The sequence below is a fragment of the Battus philenor genome, unplaced genomic scaffold (assembly GCF_028537555.1).
Source record: "Battus philenor isolate CCGP_79_NKW_IND1 unplaced genomic scaffold, ilBatPhil1.0.hap1 SCAF_5, whole genome shotgun sequence".
Lineage (NCBI taxonomy): Eukaryota > Metazoa > Arthropoda > Insecta > Lepidoptera > Papilionidae > Battus > Battus philenor.
In genome coordinates, this window is record NW_027181715.1 from 10,334,829 (window position 1) to 10,353,512 (window position 18,684).

Sequence of the window (18,684 nt, forward strand, 5' to 3'; positions counted from 1 at the left end):
TTAATTTTTTTCGTAATGTTTTTGAGAAGAGTTCTTAATATAATATAAATTTTGATATATCCATCAGATTTGCCGGGAACTGTAAGAGGTTAACATGCCGTGCCATACCATGTAGTGGGCGTCTAGAGGCTAATATGATGATGATGAATCAAATTTAAATATTTGTGCAGCATCGTCTTCGGGCGAGGAGTGCAACAGCGGCGGTGCAAGCGCAGGCGTGGGTGCTGTTGCCTCAGGCGGAGGCGGAGAGGAGTCCTCGTCAGAAGAGGGTGAGGTTGGGCGGCTGCAGGCGCTACTTGAAGCACGTGGTCTACCACCGCATTTGCTCGGCGCACTCGGTCCACGCATGCAGCACCTTCTGCATCGCACCGTCACTGCTAATTCAGGTTATTATATCCATAGTTATTAAATTGTACAATTTCAATCCAAAAGTCCAGAAGTCCCGAAGATAAGTAAAAAGTGAAAAAGTTCTGTTTTTTAATTATTTCCAAGCAAAATTAGAATAAATAACTGAATAAATAGCAATCTATTAAATAATATATTAATATATATTAACTTGTTTTTGACAATAACTTAAAATCATTTTGATTGAACAATCAAATTTAAAAACAAAGGACATTTGAAATATTTTGATTATATGTAATATTTAAATAGCCTCAAATACTAAGACATTTCTTTGCACAAAATAAAATTGTGAATAAAGTATATCGAAATGTATATCAATCATTAAGACTGGAAAAAAATATATTATTTGTACAACATAAAGACCTTTGTAAACGAACATCGAACAGGCATTTATAATAAAAGGAGTTTCAAATCCGATATACATAAATAAAGAGTAGTCTATAAGACCATAATAACTGCTTATTATGTACAAACTGTTTAGTGGATGTCCTGTAATTTGTAGTGTTTTCATTGTGTTATTAAATATAATATATACATATATCCAGTGATAAGTAGAAGTACAGACAAAATATTTTGGCGACAAGTGGATTTTTTTAATGAAAAAGAGGACACATTGCACAAGCATGAAGCTTGAATAGTAAATGACTTCTTTAGGAAACTAGATGCTAGGGAATTTATAATTGCAGATTCTCTAGCAATTGTACACACTGGTTGTATTACTTATGGCTGATAACTATATGACAGTTTATAACCATAATAACACTAGCTATTAATGCATATTGTATAAGGCTATAATAAATTGCATATCTACACAAAAATTGAATGCCAAATTGATGTATATTAATGGTGATACATTGTTCCAAAAAGTTAGCTACTTTACAATTCGTTAGCAACATGTATTTTAAAACAAATATCCATAATTTTTTAGCTGCTTCCAAAGCCGCGCAACTTCTGGCTGGCCTACAAGCCACAGGAGATGAGGGACAACAACTGCAGGCAGTTATCGAGATGTGCCAGCTGCTTGTCATGGGGAACGAAGATACACTCGCCGGGTTTCCGGTGCGCCTCGTTGTACCCGCGCTAGTCAACCTGCTCGCCGCGGAACATAACTTCGATATGGTATACCATTTATATGATTATAGACGACAAATTATTTAACAATTCAAATTATATTATAATGTTGCATTTGTTGATGTAGTATTATTAAGTGAGCATTGTAATTTCAGATGAACCATGCGTGCCGCGCTCTTACTTATATGTTAGAAGCGTTGCCTCGTAGCAGCGGCGCCGTTGCACTCGCAGTACCGGCCTTCCTTGATAAACTCCAGGCCATTACTTGTATGGACGTCGCAGAACAGAGTCTCACTGCGCTTGACATGCTGTCGCGGCGTCACTCTAAAGCCATATTACAGGCGGTAAGTTCAACGCTGTTACATAGTATGATTTTGAATTACATTTTTGTAGTTTTCGTATCATAGACTGTCAGTTTACGAAAAGTACAAAGTTCAAACTATTTTTATTTACCATTAACTCCCCGTATAACGTGTTATAACATTTGAAATGCTAGAAAACAACAAGTTGTGATTTCCAAATCATCACTGATAAACTGGTGATTCAACAACACTTGAGTAAATTGTCAAATCTTAGATAGTTTCATTAATCAAATGATATTTTTTAAAATGAAATTTATGTTATTACCAAGAATATAATATAAAATTAACTAAGTAACTTAAATCTGAACCAATTTCATTAATTCAAAAGTTTACATTAGAAATTACAGTAATTCTTCCTAATTACCTATTAACCATTGATAATATTTAAATTACATCACGCAATGTAAAAAATAATTTTGTATAAAATTTGTTTGTATTATAGTAATAGGTACAAGATTTAATTCCCACTTATATTTACTCCTACATTGATATGACGGTGATATGAATTTTTTTTTTAGGTTTACTATAGACAAAGTTTACTATAGACAAGTACAAATAATATTAGTTAAACAGTGATTAACTGTTTTTCCATAAACAAACCTTTTAAAAAATTTCTTAGGTAATTGCAACTTTGAGGACTTCTCAGGAACTTGATAGACTTATGTACTCTATTATTTATGAAGTTGAATGAATTATCAAATAGTAAATTGATTAACTTATGATGCATTGTAATAACATTTTTTATTATTTTTGTATAGCGCGGTGTATCTGCCTGCCTGACTTACTTGGACTTCTTCTCTATCAATGCTCAACGTGCTGCATTGTCCATCACGGCAAATTGTTGTCAAAATCTGACGCCCGATGAATTCCATCTCGTCAGGGACTCCCTGCAACTATTGGCAAACAGGTTTGTGTTACTTCAAATTATGTAAAGCAGTGACTATAGTCTTGTTTCATGTTTGCAATATGTTCTTTGTATATTTTAACTAATTTTATATGAGTTGTTTATATTTCATTCCATATTTCTAGTTGCTAATATAAATTAAATAAACACATTTACTTCCTGCAAACAACGCAAGGTTTTTTTATGTCAAAATAATATGTAAAATATCTTTTATTTCTTAACTATGTTAGATAACACTTTTTTGATACTAAATGTCTGTGTTTTGATTTTTTAATGGCTATTAAGTATTTAAACACCATAGTTGATATAACAGTACAAGAGTTGTTATTTTAGAGAGTCTAGTGCGGATCTAGCAAACCTAGCTAATCCAAATACATTAAATGCAGGTTAAGGTTGATCCATTTTTTAACTTTTTAAATTTTACTTTATTTGTTTAGATTAACTCAGCAAGACAAGAAATCTGTGGAATGCGTCTGTTTGGCCTTCTCTCGTTTGGTAGACAGCTTCCAACATGATCCAGCGCGACTTCAAGAAATAGCCACGCCAGAGTTACTTACTAATTTGCAGCAGCTTGTGAGTCAGAAATTAATACTAAACAAAATTTAAGTATATGGGTAGTAGCTGTTTTGGGCATTATAACAATATCTCTAAGCGTTCAAGAAGGATTAAAAAAATTTAGGTTTACAATTCGTAATCTGGAAATTCACGGAAATAAATCTGCTTTCGAAAGTAAAAACTAAAATTTTAGCATGACTTTGCCTATCAACATACTCAGATTATATTTGGAAAAGCGCAGCGGCAGTTACTTCTATAAGCAATAGGAATATTCCATATTGAACATTACGAATGGGAAGTTTGAAAGTGGAATAGGTAAGAATTGAGTAACCGTTAAAAATAGAAATTTGGATGAAATCACCTGTTTGGCATCCACTCGCAGCACAATTAATTAATTAAAAAAGTAATACCTTTATAATAATAGTAATATCTTTATTTATACGAAACTTACTAATTCGTGGTTGGAACTTAGCTGCAACGAAAATTTCCATAGTTAGATCTAATCTAGGTAATATAATAGAACTGTAGACTGACTCTATTTTGAAAATAGTTTACGAGAACAGAAGTCTGTGAACTTATACAATAGATTAATTCGAAAATAATGAACAAGATATTCAATGGCGGTCTTATCGGTATACAGCTGGTAGTGCAACCGCCGTTGATATCTGGCGGCACATTCATCACGGTGTTGCGACTGCTGTGGGTGATGTGCGCGGCGTGCCCGCAGCTCGCACTCGCGCTACACCAGCGTTCCATCGCCGACACGCTGCTCTGCCTGCTCACGGGCTCCACGTTACATCAAGAGGTAAGATTGTGCCGTCCATGAACACTCCTATACACTAATCTTCTTCCACTTCTTCCACATATATTAAAGTAATTAATTTTAGTCTGTATATTGAATAGCGTAACAGTATTGAAGCATTATAATACCAACACTTTATACTACATAACACTTTATACAAGTGCTTGTGTGCCAATTCTTGGAGATTAAAATATTTGTAAAATAATACTTAAAAAATTATTTCTAAATTGTTTGTCAAAACATAATGTTTATCGATTTAATTTAAAATTTTGTATGTATAAACTTTATGCAAGGTTAACATGAAAAGGGTAGAACAGAGAATTTAATAATGTTTATAATTTATGTTGATAAATTTTGCATTTTTCATTTACAGCAGGTGGAATTGATCCCGCGCTTACCGCAAGAATTGTATGAAATTACATGCCTGATCGGAGAATTGATGCCTCGCCTACCTACGGATGGCATCTTCGCAGTCGACGCCCACCTCGACCGACCGTGGTCCGCAAGCGCCGACCGCGCCGCACACTGGCAGTGGCGCGACGATAGAGGTATTTTATAGAGTCGCTTGTTTATTATCACCTCGTTATTATCGTGTCAAAATAGTTCATAGTTCTGCTATCAGTGGTATATTTTTTTTCAAATACAATTAAAAAGCGCGTGGTATATATATTACGACATGAGAAAATAAAGAAGTCTATTTTTATGAATTTCTTTTCATGTTAAGAATTTTGATAGAATTTTCTTTATAATTTACATTTTTGTTGGCTACTCATTCATATTTTTTATGAGCGTGATCTGATTTCCTATTGCCAAAGCGAGAGTAGTCACCTATGTATAAAAAAGGAGCCGAGAAGAGTTTTAAAATATTTGGGCGAGTATTTGCCAATCTCATTAAATAAAGAAAAAGATTATCGGAATTGGCGATTGATCAGGCGTATGGCGGTCCTACTCGTGGGCAGAGAGCCGAGCGTTGGAGGCGGGCGCGTCGGGCGGCGAGGAGGAGGTGTGCCTGACAACGCTGGGCCGCTCCTACACCGTAGACCTGACAGCGATGCAGCAGCTTAATGACCACACCGGGACTGCGCGTCCCGTGCAGCGCGTCGCGCCGGCACCGCTCTCGACAGACGCTTCTGCCGCCAGCGCTCCCGGTAAATTGCCAACTCAATGTTAAAACTAATTTAAGATTTTAGTATTAGTAAATATTAAATACCAATTGAGGTATTGCAAATATATCAACAGTGAGTTCATAATAAACTACACTGACGGACTCATAGACTGCATAAATGTACAAGACGCTTTAGACGTAAACATTAAACCAAGTATTCAGAAGCTATATTTTGGTTTTATTAACTTCATATCAGCTCTTGTTTTATTAACATAATATCACATCCTTCAGTGCGCTTTTGTACACTGGCATTGAAACATTCAATTTTTTTTTAACAAAAACGATAAATATAACAAGAATTGGTTTTGGTTGGTTTATTGAAAAATTAGTCTTTACTATAAAAAAAAGATGAAGGATACAATGTTACAGATTTTAATCAATTTCACAAAGATCTCATTAGGGTTATTAAACGGTTCTGAGGAATATTGTGCCATTCTTTTGAAATGGCTGTACAACAGTTACAGCACAGGATTTGTTGTATATACAGCTGTTTTCAATTTTATTGTTATAGGTGTTATCACCATTCTATGAAATATTAAAACTTTATTGTACATGCCATTCATCAAACAGATCCCCGCATAGCAATGGTGCGCTGTAATCCGTCGCTGGTGCGTGCGCTGCTTGCTGTGCTGCACGAGGTGTACTGGAGCTCGGCCGGACCGGCCGTACGCTCGCAAGCATTGAAGGCCATCCTCCGCTGTGTATATTACGCCGACGCACCTCTACTACGTCAAGTTCTCAAGATGCAGGTAACTTTTTTGTCGCTAGCTCTTTTAACTGTAAGTCATATTTTCAAGAAATATTAGATAAATCTTCCATATATACATCAATTTTTATAAACCAATAAAACTACCTTAACCAAAAATGCAATGTAATATAACAGTATCTTTATAAAATATGAAATATGTCTTTAAACAGTAATTCTCACAAACATTAAATGGTGTAAGTGTAAAGATTTGTGAAAATGTAGGCAGGAACATGAAAATAGTGTGCAGTTATTTATTTTCACTTTTTTTTGTCAATATATGTTTACCTAAAATGAATAAACAAGAAACTTCATTAAAATTTTCCCAAAAGTTAACTAAATAGAAATAATATAATTAAGGTGATTTCATCGCACATCGCCGGAATGATGGCGTCCAGCGACCTACGTATCGTGGTGGGATCACTCCAGCTGGGTGAGATTTTAATGCAGCGCTTGCCCGAAGAGATGGGGGCTCAATTCCGTCGCGAAGGCGTACTCCATCAAGTAGCTCAGTTGGCTGAACGCGCACCGCCAGCGCATCCTACGGCACAACTTCATACGCCGCGACAGCCCAAGCTGAAGGTAACAAAAATAATATTATTTATATGTATATATATATATATATATAATTTATTTATTTTAATATATATAATTTAATTTTGAAAAGCACACCAGAAGCAGGTGCATCAAAAGGATACAATTAAGCATCGCAAAAATAAAAATTCTGTTGCACCTGCTTATTTAAGGTTTGTTTTATGACATATAAGCAGCAAATAAGAAAGCAAATAGGTGAACTAATATATATATATATATATATATATATATATATATATATATATATATATATATATATATATATATATATATTATAAACATAGTACGTGCATATACGTACGATACATATTCATACATATACCATATAAGCCATACCATATAACAAATGTATTGCATAATGATGTACCAAAGATGTACAGAATAGATTTTTGAAAATAAATTAAGACAATTTTATTTTAGTAAAGGAAATTAATAATATTAATAATTAATATAACCAATCAAAATTAATAAAAAAACTAATTACATAACACTAAAAAAGTTTTCAATATTTAACTTTTAAGCTTAATATAGATGGCATTTGAATGCCAAACAGAATAAATACAAGACTGATGTATTCAGCACTTTTAGACCGTCATGGTAAAATAATATCCATGATATAGTTTTATTGACTTAGTTAGCTATGCTCAGTTTAAGATCTTAGTCCCTGAGGAATGTGGGCATTTCTTTTAAATTATTAGAGGTTTTTATAATATGTTTTTTCTTTATTGATGTTTATTCTACTACATACTAATGTTTTATTATTAAAGTTTTATTACAATCTAAAAAGGTAATTATGACGAGGTGAAATAATATAAAAAAAAATATTTTAACGTCTTCAGTCTCCAAGCGGCAGCAGCGTCCGCTCCGCCGGAGGATCATCCCCGCCTGCGTCCACTTCTGCAACTTCGATTGATCACAACTTATCTCTAGCTTTCTCCGCTTCTGGTTCATTTGTCGCAAGCTCTATACGTAAGTTTTACATTCCTTTTATTTTATAGTATTTTTAATTTATGATACGATTTCAAACTGCCACTGAGAATGAAGGACGCAGAATATGCATTTACTTAAGTCATTGGCGTAGACCAAAAGTGCATATGTGCATCTGTCCGTTTTTTCGACCAATATGAAGGTTCTTTAATTGTATTATTATATTTTAATTTTAATAGTATAAATAATTTTTACATTCAAAAATAAATCTCTTTCATTATTTAACCCCGTGCTAAAATATTGCTATAATTTTTTGTTTGCGCTTTAATTATTCCATGTGGCATTAAAGTATTCCGTCCCCAGCGACCGTTTTTACCTACCGATCGTTTCAGCAACCGCGGGAGTATTTACAGCCCACAAGGTTAATGATAATTAAAAAAATTAATAGACAAATATCTAAAATCTTCGTTTTACAGCTACGGGTAGTGATGGTTCGGAGCCCGGACCAGCCACGTCGGCTTCTACATACACACATACTTCCAGTACAGTCCACAGGTCAGTGCAGTTATCAATTTCGTTTTATTTTTTACAATCAACAGATATTTAGTTATGCAAAAACTGCATAAGAGATTATTTTATATTCATTGGTTTCTTAAACAGGTCAGGTAGTCCTCTGCAGCTTGCAGAAATGTTGAAACGCAAGCGCGCGGTGAAGAGGTCGGGTGGAGCACCGGCGCGAGTGCCGCGGCGCCGCGAGGACGTGACTCCCGCGCACCAGCCGCCTGCTGCACCCGCGCCTCCCCACGCCCACGCTCACCACACTCATCAGGCGCACGGTCATTACCTCTTAAATATTTTTTTCGTTGACCAATTTAATGAGAGTGTTAATGGCATGAGAAAAGAAAATTATGGACATAACGTAACTGCGATAGCTTCATAGCTGATGTTCCTAGCATGCAACACTATGCTTATAAATGGGAAAGAAAAACATCACTAAACATGTATCACAGGGGTGGCCAATCCACGATTATTATACATAAAAGCAGAGTTTCTTACGCAACAGTTTCTCCCAGTACTAATGCTTTTCCAAGTGGTGGCTATGTTAACCAGGTAATAGAAAGCGACCAAATCAACGTTCGACCTTAACAGAGCTTCGCTACCTTAACAGAGGCTTAGACTTAAGGCCCTCTGCTCTTTCGAAAACGCAAAACCTGTAAATGCCACTTGGACATCAGTGTAAGCCAGACAAAAAAATATAGTTTTTTGCACAGATTGCGGTCTTTCCTCTGTGAGAGTCCAGCTTGTTTCTCAACAAATACGATAATATGGCAAAAAGTTTTATTTCAATTTACAAATAATAATCCTTGCTTGATCATAGATTAAAAAATTATTATGTAGCAGTAATACATTACTGCTACGTTAAGACAAATTTACAACACTACAATTTTTTTCTTTACTTCTACAGCCTCCGGAATCCCGCCTGCAGCCCGTTCGGCGTCTCGAGTTGGCGGCACGTCGAAAACATCATCTTTTCTTTCTTCATTGAACCCTTCACGTTGGGGACGTACTCCTCACGCTCACAAGGATACTGGACTTCTTGCTTCTCCGCACACTTCGACAAACCTCTCGGTTCAGAATAAGTTAGTGATAAATTAGCGTAATTCTTAACTACAAAAAATGAAAGAACGTATTTATCTCTTAGGCAATTCCTCCTTATAACCCGTTCGCAATTGCAACTAATTTCTTTACAAAAAATTAAACCTAGTATGAAGTCTTCCATTATATAGAAAGTATATTTTTTGTTAAGCAAATATACTTTTAAATTCGTGACATGCAATAAAACAATTAAATTTAAAATAAAGCTTAAAAAAGTACCACACTGAACACAGCCTGTATCGTATAGTGAATTAAATTTAAATTACACTCAAAGCTGATGTACAGCATTCGACAAAAAAAAGAGAATTATTAAAATGGATGTTATATAGTGGTTATTAGAAGCTATTCATAAAATGTTCAGTTTGTAAATTAACCAATTTAATATTTATGTGACGTTATTTTAAGTGCACGGATATACTTATGACTATTTCCTTATGTCATCTCTGGCTATAAATAATCCACGTGCGGTAATAAGACGTTATAGCAAACGAGCTGTTATACCAAAATACATTCTTAAGAGAACAGTGTACATTACTGTATTTATAAAGGTTACGAATTTTTCCACATAGTATGTGTATGCAATAGTAATTTGAAATGATTCGCAGGGAGAAAGTTCGAGAATGGATTGTGTGGAAGGCGGGTCGGCTGCAACGCGAGTGGGGTGCGCTGGGCGGCGGTGCCGGCGCGCTGGAGCAATTGGCCGCGCTCGCCGCCGCATTGCCGCACGCGAACCACCGCCGCGCCGCGCTGCACCAGCTGCGAGACACACTGCTGCATCATGACGTGTCGCCCTTCGAGGTACATTGCATTAATACCTTCAATTGAACTTTTAGGTTCATAGTTTAAAAAGTGATCCAGTTGGACTCAAGTTCAGGGTCTACCTTAACGTGACCAAAAAATTTGGGTTCATAATTGGTAACCCGGGGTCTACGAAAATTTATCTGCTTTCGATAGTGAAGAATTAAATTTTTTTGCTTGACTTGACCTATTAATGTAAGCAAACGATATTTTTAGAGGCGTTTTGACAGTTCAAAGTTTTGTTCAAACTTGCATATTCTAAATTCAGCATTTATTGTCGAGTTTTAGGAATATTTATGGTAGAAATGTAATCGGGCTTCCATGGGAACTAACTAATTTTTGAAAGTGATAATAATTGAAATTGGTAATTCTTGGTGGAGACAAAAAAAAGTAAAAATACAGTAAAATAAAATATACTTGTTGAAATGATCATACTGCAAATGCTTGTAATCATAGGTGTGATCTTAAGCAGCGTCATTCGTGTAATCCTCTTTCTTGACCGCCGGCGGTGACGCAGTTGGGGGGGGGGGGGGCTGGTTCGACTTGTATTGTGTTCCCTTGCCGGGAATATTTCCACAGGAAACAATTGTGGGAATTACAACTTACGTCTACTACTACTCGTCCCCACTCGTATCCACGCGTTCTGTATTATCTTGGATGCGTCCTATATCCTTCCACAGTTAGGAACGTTGGTTTTAGGCCGTGACGGTGACGATTTGATCTCTTCTTACATGAATCATATATATCACTCTTTAATAATTTTGATATAAACTGCCAATAACATATATAAATCTATAAATTAATTTTGCAGGTAAATCATTCAGGTGTATTGGGTGCACTGCTCCAATTTCTAACTTGTGAACCTGAGATAGAGTGTGTGGAAGTTCGAGATGCCGAATCTGAGGCTCGTCAATTGGCGCAAGAAATAGCAGAGTGTGAAGAGCGTCTGCGTCTCTTCCTTCACGTCTTTGCGGATATGCCGCTTGTGCCCGAGTAAGTCACACATAACAATTAAAATTATCATTTTTTATTTATCGTAATTAATCACTCATAAAACGCTAATAAATTTCGGGTCACGGTGTAAAACAATCTTGGAATTAAATGTTGATATTGTAATATTATGATAATGAATTACCACCAAGGTTGATAGAAACTAGCATAACAGAATTACAACCTAGATTCTATTCGTGACATTTTAAATCGAAATTTAGTTTTCTGTGCATTCGGGACAAAAGGTTTAACATATATGTCAACCATTTAAGCTCCATCTGTCGGCTACTAAAAGAAATAATGTTTCAGTGACAACGAGTGGAGTGAGAAGGTGTCGACAATCGGTGTGGATTCAGGCGCCGGCCCCTTGGCGGCGCTGGTGGGCAAGGTGAACGCGTGCGTTTCGCACCTCGAGCAGTTCCCCGTGCGCGTTCACGACCTGCCCGCCCGCCCCGCTACCTCGGCACTTAAATTCTTCAACACTCATCAACTCATGGTAAGTATCACCAACATCTAGGTTTATGACTTCTGTTTAATGCAAATGACAGCCTGCAATAATATTGTTTTTATTTTTATTAAAAAGCTGGAATTATTGCGATTATATAGTAATTAGACATAGAGAATGTCTTGCTGTCCAAAACTCAATCATTTCTTTGGCGTAGCCATTTAGTTCATGTGATAAGTAGATTCGATTTATGTTATTTTTTACAAGCTCGAAATATATATACAATATTCTGCTAGCTATTGTTATATTATCATACATACTATTAGTTAGCTGTGATTAGTTATAATGCTGTAAATTTCATATTTACAGCTTTTTTATCTGTATCATTTTGTCTGAGGATCTATCAGATAATTTTACTTTTTATTTCTGTTGCTGTATTGACATTTCTGATATTAATTAATAAAAGTAAAATTTTATATTTTGTTACAGTGTGATCTCAAACGTCATCCAACCTGCACTAACTTGAAACAATGGAAAGGTGGTGTAGTACGGATAGACCCGTTAGCTTTAGTACAAGCCATTGAAAGGTAAGTTTTCCTTTTAAGTCAATTGTGACTAAAAACTTTGTCTTTGGGAGTGGGCCAAATGAAGAATAAGTTCTTTTTAATATAATTTTAATATATTTACTACGTAATTATAATTACTTTATTAAACACTGTTTAACATATTATTTAAATACTTTTTATTCTTTGCGTTTTTGTGAGAAAAGATTACAATATTTATTCTGTGGATGCTTATAAGATGATGCTATCTGTTAAAGGTATCTAGCGCAGCGTGGGTACGCGAGCACGCGGGCGCGCGACGGTTCGTCCGCGGCCGTACACTCGGACGATGAGGGTGCATCTGATGACGACGTAGAAGACTCCCTCGCTACACCGCCTCATCATCAGCCCACAGAGTGAGTATATACTTACGTAGCCTTCACAAGAGAGCGCTCCATGCACATGGTCACACTTCTTAGTCTTAAATAGTTTTACGCATTTCAATTCAAACGCCAATTTAAATTCGGTAGCTGTCAGTGATGTAGTCATTGCATTTGTGTCTAAATTGTAAATACATATGTAACATACATAAAAATTTGTTCCTATAAATTCTGTTTAATAGTAAACCTGACAAAATGTTGTGTTATGTATGTGTGTTTGAGTTTATTTAGTATTTCTATAAATACCATGTTTGTATAACCAATTAACTTTTTATAACATTTGGTCTCTGCCCACTAATTGTCTCTGCACCACCTTGGGTAGATTGATAGTGAATACATTAAGTTCGCCTTTATTAACCCTTTGCACTCCAGCCTAGTAATGCATAGAGGCTACCAGCAACTCCAGCACTATATTAGTTCCAAGTACATACCTATGATGTAGAAGAAAAATAGAGTTGTTTCAATAAAACAAAATTTTTATTTCTTAGCTATTTTATAAACAAAACATATTCTAACTTATATTATAAAAGAAAAACATAAATTTTAGGACTTAAAATTTCTTAAAGTGTGATATCTTTCGAAACAATTGCCCATATGCATTCGCGGTTTACCGGGACAAGTATCACAGTATTCCGAAGTTTCGCGTCTTTGTCCTTTTTCCTGTCTATTAGAACAAACAATACAATCTCTTTTCTTGCCTTTTCGCAATATGTGCAGTTTTTTGTCCAGTCTTGTTTCAGTTGCTGAAGTGGAAGGTCTTGATCGATCTTCGCGGAATTCACCTACAAGTTGATCGACTAATCTCTTGACGAACTTCAAATGGGACAGTGGTTTTTCGTTCTTACTTTTTTTACACACTTATATAAAATGTATGCATTTATTGCAGACATCTCCATTCCCCAAAAGAACAGCTTCCTCCACCACTTAAGAGATTTTCTTAGAAAACAATATGATGATGCGTATTGATCAGCGCGATCAACACCACCCATTGAAGCCATTACGTCACTATCGTCACTATCTGTCTCTAAATGATCTTCTAATTCTATTTCACTTAAATCGTCGGCAAGCAACGCAAAATCGAGTTCATCTTCCACATCACTTATTTCACAACTATCGTCAAAATTTTCGCCTTCCATCTTCACTAGGGTTATAACGTTATGAGTGTAACGAAATAAACTTAAATAGAGCACTTTTTACTCTTATTACAATGTAAGCATAATAAACGTATCATAAACACTATAAGATAAGCACAGACTATTTTGCTTACCTAACTGTTAAGGGCACCAAGGCAGCAAAACAACCATGTCGCCGCTACGGCGACAGCGGATTTATTGTTAGCTTTTTAATGTCGCAAATACGGCGACAACGGAGTGCAAAGGGTTAAATTTGTATAAAGGTCAATAATAATATAAAAATACGTAACGCACGAAATTTCATTCACTACCAGCTCAGCTCATCTTTGCCATTTCAAAAGCTGTTCTTTTGTGCACCTCCGCACGTAAGTCGCCTATACTTACGTATGTTCAATTATTCATAAAGTTCATCTCGTCTCGTCCATTCGTGCGGACATACTAGTAACTACCTGAGGTATGAGATTAGGCACTATTAGTCATATACATACATATGTGCTGAAGTCATATATTAAACTTTGCATATCTGACATGTTTTAGGCAAACATATTGATTTGGTAGGTTAATATTTGCCGAACTTTCCACAAAATGTACGAATGAAGATCAGATCGAAAAATATGTATACACACCAAAAATGTAATGCACTTACTTATTACTCTTTCTGTTCTGTAATTAAAATTACCTGAATACTCATTACAAAATCGACCTCTTTCGACAACTCTAAAAGATTGATGATAAACTAACAACCTTACATTAACATTAATGCACAGTCTAAATATAGTCATGTAATTATTTTGTCTTATTTTCAGCTCTGAACACAAACTTGAGTTCCTTATTGGCGATACTGTGCTGCCCTACAACATGACCGTCTACCAAGCGGTTCGTCAATTCGGCGAGCAGACTGACGCCGACACCGACACTGAAACGCCTCTAGGTAAGGGCTATTGCATTACTTTGGCATACAAAGTGCGCTTGAAACATTTTATCTTATACAACCGAATTCTAAAAAACACTGGACACTAGTTGAAACGCCTCAATTATGATAAAGTATCCGGTTTTCGTAATAGTAAAATATTTACTATAAAAGGATTTTATTATAGAAGCAAAATCCTTTCCCAAAAAGGATGAATCAACTATAATGAATGGAGTTTGTTTGTGTTTTCATTTTGTGTATTTAGTTTATATGTGTGTGCTTTATTACAGCTAACGCGGGTATTTGGGTGCAAACGCACACCATCTACTACCGTGCAGTGGAAGCCGGAGAACCGCCTCGCGCCGACGCAACGACTTCGCGCAAAGGCAAAGGACACACGACCAAACTCTCCTCTCGACGTAAACCCGATTTGTTGTGGAATGGTAACCTTATTTTTCTTCTTATATTATATACACATGTTACTAGGTAATATTTACATTTATAAGACCTCTGCGACTTTCATGTTTTACATCAACGCTTTACTGGTGTACGATTATTATAAATTTCAGTCTTGAATAGTCATAACCATAAACATAAAAAACAATAGTTTTATAATAAATATCAATAGTGCACATTGTTATTAATCGTTCATTAATATATACAGTATAAATTAATGTCAAAATTAAGTGATAATTGAAGTAAGTCAACAGAATACGATATAGGCATTATCCAACTTCTGTTATGGTTTGGTGGGATGTTAGCTTTGAAGGAGTGACTGAGCCATATTTTTCTGAATAAAATATCAAAACTACGGCAAAATTTTATCAAGATACCATTCTTGATAAGATAGTTAAGCTCCTTAACAACACTATGCTTAATAACCAAGAAAGGTGGTTTCAGCAAGTCTCGGCGCCGGGTTGAACAGCTCGATCCACCTTATTTTGTTAGGGACCAATGGAGACCACTTTGATTGTACTAACAAAGTATAATAATAATTTTGTTTTTCTATGTAACAATATTTGTCAAGACTAAGTATAATCTTGGCCATGGGTTTAAAGATTCTAGAGTGCTGGCCATAGACACTGGATGCAAGTCGCTTCAAACTGCTCCTCTAGAAAATCGCCGGGGGAGGAAGGCTTGTGTTCAGCAGTGGATGTCTTACGGCTGACATGATGTTATAATATCTACGTTAATACAAGAATTTGTTAAAATCAATAATTACATGCATTTTGTATAGGAATACTCACATTCCCAAAAATTAGGAAGTAAATAGTTAAGATTTACTGATATTTACAGAAGGCATAGTACCGCCACGCGAGTCACCGCTCGTTGTGATATTGCGCTCGCCACTCATATCCGGGGGAGAGGTGAAGGACGCCTCCCTACCTGCTCTGGGATTACTGAGAGCCTTGCACGCTTTGGCGCGCCACTGGCACACGCTCTACCGCGCTGCCTGTCTGCCAGATCACCGCCCGCTAGTGCCAAACTCTGAATTTATTAATGCCAAGGTATTAAGTTATGAAATAACTATTATGTATACATTTTAGTGATCAGGTTTAGATAACTATTTTTTAACAATAACATACATTTCTAGAAATAAAAATAAGAGTATTGTACTTTCTATAAGTTTTATATTATTATTAACTATTTTGTGGATAAACTATGTACAGTATTACATTACACTTATGTAAAGATTCTCAATTATATCTTAGTAAATTTAAGAAGCTCTTGAAATAAATACGTAAAAAATCTTTTTTTTAATTTAGAGGTTCTTTAAGTGAAAATAAAGCTCGAGAACGAATTTATCTACTACTGTATTAAGGATTTTATAAATTTAATGTAGACACAAAAACAGTTTAGAGTTTGTAGTGGACTGTTCTAAGACTCAAGGTGAAAGATAAGAATATGAGAGAGTTCAATCATATGATTTTAATTCCTTTAAAATTACTTGGGCCAATTTGGGTCTTTTGACGTTTTTATTGCGTGTTGAAATACCAAAGAGGTCACTGTATATAATCCTATGTGGATAATAACTTAAATAAAATAATATGAAACCAATCCATATGATTCTCCAATCCTTTGATTAACAGTTTATTTATTTATTATTACAGCTTGCTGCCAAGGCCAATCGACAGCTGCAAGATCCATTGGTTATTATGACAGGAAATTTACCACCATGGTTGAAAAAAATTGCTTATGCATGGTTCGTTATCACACTTTATTTTAATAACCTAACTTAATATAAACTAAAATACACCCACGACGAAAACAGAATTTTTATATATTTTTTTGATATTTTTATGAAAATGAATTGTTCATCATGTACATTATTAAATGACGGTCTATAGTATTTAATGATTAATATGGTATATTTAAAAAAACCTTTTATTAGTTGTATATGATTAATTCCCGCTTAGTACCTCTGGAGCATCTGTATTCGCCGCGGACCTACATTGTATAAACATTATTGTTTGTTTTGTGGTATTGTTTAGTTGTCACATAAGTAGTTGAAAGAATTATTGAGGTAATGGGCCTTATCATTTCAAGTTATTAAGTGACGACTTTAGATGTATGTAGTGTCATGTGATATTACAAAATCTGATAATAAAATGGTTTACTACTTATAGTGTTAAAATAAAATAAGATTCAAAAGTGCATGTAAATGCCAACTAGAATCAATTTATTTCAAATTAACATTTGAATCACACTTATAGAGAACAGTCTTTCCAATAGGTGATCTTTACACTCGTCATTTTGTAGAAAAAGTTATTAATATTTATTATCAATACAGTACTAGGTGGACCAATGACACAGTTAAGGTCACGGGAATGGTAATAATATTCGGGTGTGGGCGTCTATTGTCTGATATAATGAATGACATTCGCTTTGTAATGTATAAATTTTGTTGCAGTCCGTTCGTGCTGCCGTTTGAGTGTCGGCACCTGTTGTTCTACGTGGTGTCGTTTGACCGCGACCGCGCGCTTCAGCGGCTTCTGGAAGCGGGCGGTGAGCGCGGCGGCGCGGCTGCCGACGAGCGCGTGGCGCCACGCCTCGACCGCCGCAAGCGCACCGTGCAGCGCCACAGCGTGCTGCGCCAGGCCGAGCACGTGATGCACGAGTTTGCTCACACCAAAGCCTTGCTCGAGATACAGTACGAGAACGAAGTGGGCACGGGCTTGGGGCCCACGCTCGAGTTTTACGCTCTCGTCTCACAGGTACGCATCACAAAACTGGCTTAAACTTATACACTCAACTCTTTTTTTAAACAATTTTGAAATAACGCGTTTACCATTTACAATGATTACACTTTTTACGATCTTTAAATTCTTACACAATACATTTTTTAATTCAGTGTCGGTGCTACAGAAATTTATCTGCACAGCACGAAATTGTTATTTTACCTCTGGAATTTATCACAACTAATGATATATTTTGTCATGTATCTTGTCACAGCAGCCTAGTTTCTGTCAACTAAGCGACATTGTGCCCATTTTGCCCCATAATAACTGTCTATTTATTAATAACAAATATTTCATAGGAATTGCAACGTGCGGATCTCGACCTGTGGCACGGAAGCGAGAATTTCAAACAGAAACCCACATCATTTGGAGGTGAAATAGTGAAAAGCCAACCGCCGGTTGTGACTGATCGTTCATCAGACGCAGCCACTCGCTTGGCCTCGTCCGTGCGCGATGCACTCAGTCTCGACGAAGACCGTTCACCGCAACCTTCAGAATTTGAAAAAGAAACTTCTATTCCTTCCCCTGCACCAGATGCTACCTATGTGAATTGGCCTTGCGGTTTGTTTCCTCAGGCCATCGGACGTAATGCTAGAGCATCGCATTTGTCCCGCGTGAAAGCTAAATTTCGGTTTTTGGGAAAATTCATGGCCAAAGCTGTTATGGATTCTAGAATGGTAAGTTACTTTAATTAAATCTAGTCATCCTTCTTACATAATACGATGTGAATGTTGGTGAATAAATATAATAACATTTAAAAAATGTAGTAGTAGTTTTAGTTTTATAGACATTACTTGGCCATCTTATTAATTCTAGCTTACATTTTTTCTGCTGGAACTTTCACTGCTACCCAAGTGGCAACTGCAAGTTCCGCGAGCTCGGATAACAGCTTATACGTGCTAGTAATCATTAAAATTGAATGTTTATAATTGTAACCCTTGCAATTGACGATTAATGTATGATAATTTTGGAAACGGTAGTAGCGAGATTGTCGCTAATAA

General features: G+C 35.9%; 1 protein-coding gene across 1 annotated transcript in view; it reads left to right on the forward strand.

Moving 5' to 3' along the window:
* The window catches only part of ctrip (E3 ubiquitin-protein ligase ctrip), a 50,351-nt gene that overhangs the window by 28,643 nt on the left and 3,024 nt on the right, over positions 1-18,684 (forward strand). The window contains exons 10-34 of the mRNA XM_068772733.1: positions 171-386; positions 1,334-1,524; positions 1,632-1,820; positions 2,597-2,745; positions 3,180-3,315; positions 3,938-4,102; positions 4,473-4,647; positions 5,032-5,247; positions 5,835-6,013; positions 6,370-6,591; positions 7,443-7,572; positions 8,007-8,085; positions 8,191-8,366; positions 8,996-9,170; positions 9,792-9,984; positions 10,796-10,977; positions 11,284-11,470; positions 11,909-12,006; positions 12,240-12,377; positions 14,341-14,465; positions 14,735-14,887; positions 15,741-15,952; positions 16,556-16,647; positions 17,356-17,659; positions 17,983-18,360. Of these exons, the coding sequence (XP_068628834.1) occupies positions 171-386; positions 1,334-1,524; positions 1,632-1,820; positions 2,597-2,745; positions 3,180-3,315; positions 3,938-4,102; positions 4,473-4,647; positions 5,032-5,247; positions 5,835-6,013; positions 6,370-6,591; positions 7,443-7,572; positions 8,007-8,085; positions 8,191-8,366; positions 8,996-9,170; positions 9,792-9,984; positions 10,796-10,977; positions 11,284-11,470; positions 11,909-12,006; positions 12,240-12,377; positions 14,341-14,465; positions 14,735-14,887; positions 15,741-15,952; positions 16,556-16,647; positions 17,356-17,659; positions 17,983-18,360 (4,460 nt within the window). The remainder of the gene's footprint in view (positions 1-170; positions 387-1,333; positions 1,525-1,631; positions 1,821-2,596; positions 2,746-3,179; positions 3,316-3,937; positions 4,103-4,472; positions 4,648-5,031; positions 5,248-5,834; positions 6,014-6,369; positions 6,592-7,442; positions 7,573-8,006; positions 8,086-8,190; positions 8,367-8,995; positions 9,171-9,791; positions 9,985-10,795; positions 10,978-11,283; positions 11,471-11,908; positions 12,007-12,239; positions 12,378-14,340; positions 14,466-14,734; positions 14,888-15,740; positions 15,953-16,555; positions 16,648-17,355; positions 17,660-17,982; positions 18,361-18,684) is intronic.